We start from the raw sequence: 4718 nt of genomic DNA on the forward strand, positions 1-4718 counted from the left end.
TGCGGAAACAGGCTCCACCGTGATAACTCCCACTGCATGCTGTTGCTTCCCCACCTGGAAGCCAGTCTCCCGCAAGTTCCTTCAGAGCGTCGTGAGCGTGTGCGCTGTATATGGGAATCTGACTCTCACAGCTCAGCCTGCTCAACCACGCAAGAGAAAACCTTGTCCTCAGGTGCAAACGCGAAAAAATCGCCGCATCTCTTCCACACCCCTCCACATAACCCACTACCCTTGTTTCTCTCCATTCCCCATCCCCCACTTCCCCCCTCCCCCTCCGCAGTTTTCCCCCTCTTCGTTGTAACGTTCCATCCACGGCGTTTAGCTCCGACCAGAATCTGCGGCTTGCTCAGGCACAGTGTAGATGCCGGCATCTCCATTTTTCCTCCAGGGCGCCGGGGAACGGCGTAGAAAAGGAACAGCCTCGAGGCCGCATCCAACGTGACGCCCGCCCCATCATTCGCCTTCGCGTTTCTACAGCGCCCACGAAATTCGCAGGACAGAGACTGAAACTGCGCTGACTAGATTGGGCCGACGTCAACAGAACCAGGTCTTAGCCATCCTCTCCAGGCGCTAGCACAGCTGGACGAGAATGGGATGTAGACGCTCAGCAGAGACAAGTGCGGTGTGACCCCTCCTCTCTGTCGTCCTGAACTGGGAAGCTGCGCTTGTATGAACATAATCTTAATGCATGCCTATCTTCAGGAGCGCACCTCTGCGCGCGTGCAGTTACCGAAGCGCGTCTAAGCAGGTGGGAGCGAGGTCGTCTGTTCAGCACGCCGGCAACTCAATCATGCAGGCACAGAGCATGAAGACCTTTGCGTGGCTTCCCTTGACAGGTTGCGCAAGAAGAAGCGAAACGCCCCTCTCTTGCATCCCTTCAAACACGCGGCAGTCCGCGACTGTTTCGTCGCACAGATCGATCTGCAAATTACAGAGGGAATCCCTTCCCGCAAAGCGTGTGTCTAGCCCCCGCCTCGGGCTGCCTGCGAGAGTCTCTCACCACTGCCACGCCCGGCTGAGCCGGGTTCATCAGTGATGCATGCGGCATATCATCGAGCTGCTGTCCAGTAGGCGTGAGCGTGGCTCTGGGTGCCTGTGAACACGGCGGCAAGGACACAGAGAATGCGATTTGTACCCTACACCCAGCAGTCGAGGCCGGCGTCTCAGCCACGGGATCGCAAGCACACCAGCCTACGTCGCTGCAGCCTCCATATGGAAAACACGTCTGTATGCATCACCGGACGCGTAGGGCCGCCGGCTGACTGGGCTTCAGCGGAGTGGCCCCGCGGGGGTCACGTTCCCCTTCTGTTCCACGCGGCCTCACTACAGGCCCCCATCCAGGTCCGGGAGGGTTAGGAAACACGCTGGCGTTGCCGGGCCTGGGGAAGGGGCGCGAGAACCAGGCGCGCGCAGATCGCCCTCTCTCAACCCCCTCTCTCGCGTCCCAGACACTGGCACGGCACTAGCTGCCACGTATGAACATACGGATATGGCCTAGCTGACGTCCGTTCTCATAAATGAGCTGAACGGATCGAAAGCTCTCGGCGTTTCCGACAAACGCCGCGAGGACTTTCCCTCGCCTGTAGTGCTCCAAAAAAAGTCGCAGAGCTTCCGCGGCCGCGGCACGCCATGAGCTTTGTGGGAATTCCTCTACTGCTGTTCCTCGACGCTCAAGCGCCGCCGTCTCCCCGCCCGTCGGTTCCCGCTCCCCCACCCCACCCCCCCTTCCCCTGCCCCCCCGTGGTGTGCTTACGAGAGAGTGGACGGATAGAGGCACGGCGTCGGGGATGAGGAGCGCGTTGTTTGCATCCCAGTTCCTGAGGAATCGGGACTCTGAGATGCCGTAGAAGAAGAAATCCTCAGGTCTGCGTCGTCTCCAGGCGGCCTCCCTCTCTTCGTCCCCTTCCGGCGGCAGCCACTCTTCTGCCGGCGTTTTTCGCGCCCGTCCCCTGCTAGGGCCGGCGGCCCTCCCGGCCGCTGCTCCGGCGTCTCCGCCGCCCGCGTGGTCTCCCGGGGGCACGCCCGCGGACGTGAGCGCCCGCAGGCGTGTTCCGAGCCGCCTGTGGCACACGCAGGCGCCGTCCCTCCCCGAGTCCGTGTGCTCGCCAAAGACTTCAAAGTGTTTCGCAAACCCCAAACCACAGGGCCGGGTCAAGAAGGCAGTCGCTGCGTCGGGAAAGAACGGCAGCGAAAGGCCCTTCAACGTCACGAACTTGGTCCGACCAACTTTGCCGCGCCAGCCCTGCTCCGAGGCCCGCCGCCAGCAGAGCGACAGGGCGACGACTCGCATCAAGAGGACGCGAACCTGAGAAAAAAACGGACAGCGGAGCGACAGGAAAAGGGAAAGGCGTCTAGCGAGGGGAGGACGGCGGCAAAGAACGCGGATCCCGCGCCAGCAGGCTCTCAGTGCTGCCTCCGGCGGGCCCTTGAGGGAGAGCGCCTCCTCTCCGTGGGTCGCACACGCCCAGACATCAACCCAGGGTCTTCAAAGAAGCGCCTCACCACACACTGAAGCAGGGGGAGGTGCGAGAGCGAAAATTCAAAGACACGACGAGCAGAAAGCGAGTCACCCACGGAGGTCCCTACCAGCTGATGGAGGGCTTCGGCGGCGAGAGATGGTCGACAGAAGAGAAAGGAGATTTCCCGGTTGTTTTCGTTCTCACAGACAACGAGCGCCCCAGCGACGGGTCTCCAGACCCAGTCGGGGATCTGGCTCTCGGGCGCAGCGACTACGAGCCGCGCCAACACTTCTTTCTTCCTGTCGTCCTCCGGTTCGTCTTCTTCCTCCTCCCTCTCTCTGTCTTCGCGCGCTCTCTCGCATTCGTCCGGCGCCTTCTTCTTCGCGGCGGACGACGAGGGCGAGTCTCGCAGTCTCTTCTCTGCGCCCGCGCAGGGCGGCCCGAAGGCCCCACGCCTCTCCCTCGCGCGCTCGCCGCCCGCTGGAGGCGCGAACAGAGAAGCGTCGAGTGCAGGACAGATGACGCGCGGAAAGAGGCGAGAAGGCTGCGGCAGCGTCGGCGCCAAGTCCGCAGGGCCCACATACTCAGAGAGGAGAAAAACAAATCCTGTGGCAGCAGGGTGGTTCACTGAGTTGATGGTCTGCGACGCCGCAAACAAAACGCAAAGAAAAAAAGTGTGCATAGACAATATCCACGTGACTGCCCGCCTTATGATCATACACGCGCAGGCACGCCGCACCCTCTTGCGAGCACACGCATATACACATATACACATACACGTATACATATGTATATATATACATATGTATGAATAGACATATTAAATATATATATATATGTATAGTCACGCACTGTCTTGCCTCGATGAATGCTTATTGGAGTTTGGGTCTTCCCCACCGGAGCTCGCTGTTTGCTCACCTGTTCGATCTCGCGTTTGCCTCTCTCCAGGTTGGCGAGCTCCTCGCTCTCGCCACATCTCTGTGCAACGGCCGTCGCTTTCCTCTGTCGAGTCTTCTTCCCGGCGACCCCCCTCCAGGCGTCTCCACGAGGGTTGGCTCCAGGTTCGTCACCGGGGCCCTCGCAGCTCCGCGCCCTCCTTCGCGTGCCTGGGCCTTCGAGCAGGGTCGCTGCCTTTCGATTCGGCTCCGGCGCTTTGCCTTCCAGCGGGGCGTCAGTTGGCGCGGCGTCACCCCCGTCGGTCTGCCGCGCGCGTATTTGCTCGCCCTCGGCTTTGCGCCGGCGGACTTCCTGCTCCCGCCGCCGCAGCTTGTGAAGCAGCCCGCGCTTCAGGTGCTCCGCGGCGCCGCCGATCGGCAGGACGAGGAGCGAGGAGAAGAGATTCAGCTTCGCGAAGTAGTTGTCACTTCTGCGCAGAATGTCCGCCAGACTCGCCCACGCAAGTTCTTGCCTGCTGCTCGCGGGTGTCCAGCAGGAGACCGGAGGGACGAAGAGCCCCCTCGACGCCAGCGCGGTCGCCGTCCGGCGGAGATCTGCAGCCATCGCCGAAGCCCAAGGGGGGGGGGAGACGCGCGCAGAGAACGAGGGGGAGGCCCCGACGGCACGCTGACAGAGAGCCTGGGGGAGGTGGCGCCGGCGAAGCGAGAGGGGAGGCGCGGCGCATCCAGAGGGAGAGCAGAGGGCGACGCGCTGTGGTGAGGTTCAGGAAGCAGGCGCGCGCAGAAAGGGGAGAAGAAGGAGCTCCGGGCGCGGGAAGACACAGATCAGCCGAGGAGTGCAAAGGGGATAGGGAGGAAGAGGCAGAGACAGCAGAGCAGGCCACAGACTGCGAGGAAGATCCCGCGTAGCGGGCACAGGCGCCTCGAGAAGGCAGTTCTGTCATCGAGCCGCCGAGAAGAAGCGAGGAAAGCCAACGAATGCGCGCGCGCTCCCTCGGGAAGGGCTCGGAGAGGCGAGAGGCGACGAGGTAGGAGGCGTGCGGACGGCGCTAACGCGAGAGAGAGGGAGGGAGAAAGGGCCTGCACACTGCGCAGGGGCGGAGACTGAAGAAAGGACGCGGCGCGGACGACGCCGAGAGCGCAGACGAGAAGAACGAGAGCAAGAAGCGAGAGACAGGCCGCAGGAATCGGCTGCAGTGCAAAGCACTCGTCGCGTGTCGACGTCCCTAAGCACTTTGCGCACCTACGCGAGCATGCATGGCAGCCGCCATAGGCACGCAGAGTCCCCGCCGCCAAGTCAAAGACGCAAAAAGTGAGAAAGAAAAGGCAGAGAGGAACAGAAAAAGACACGCACTTTGTTTCA

At 62.0% G+C, this 4718-nt stretch overlaps 1 protein-coding gene across 1 annotated transcript; it reads right to left on the bottom strand.

Annotated features, from left to right (window-relative positions):
- Nucleotides 1-928: 928 nt before the first annotated feature.
- Nucleotides 929-3959, bottom strand: BESB_023200 (uncharacterized protein; the record flags this gene model as incomplete). Its single annotated transcript, XM_029361022.1, has 4 exons — nucleotides 929-1093; nucleotides 1754-2305; nucleotides 2587-3099; nucleotides 3378-3959. The coding sequence occupies 4 exons, from the start codon at nucleotides 3957-3959 to the stop codon at nucleotides 929-931; spliced, it is 1812 nt and encodes a 603-aa protein (XP_029215837.1).
- Nucleotides 3960-4718: the final 759 nt, after the last annotated feature.

The sequence above is a fragment of the Besnoitia besnoiti genome, chromosome XII, assembly GCF_002563875.1.
Source record: "Besnoitia besnoiti strain Bb-Ger1 chromosome XII, whole genome shotgun sequence".
In the NCBI taxonomy this organism is placed as follows: domain Eukaryota; phylum Apicomplexa; class Conoidasida; order Eucoccidiorida; family Sarcocystidae; genus Besnoitia; species Besnoitia besnoiti.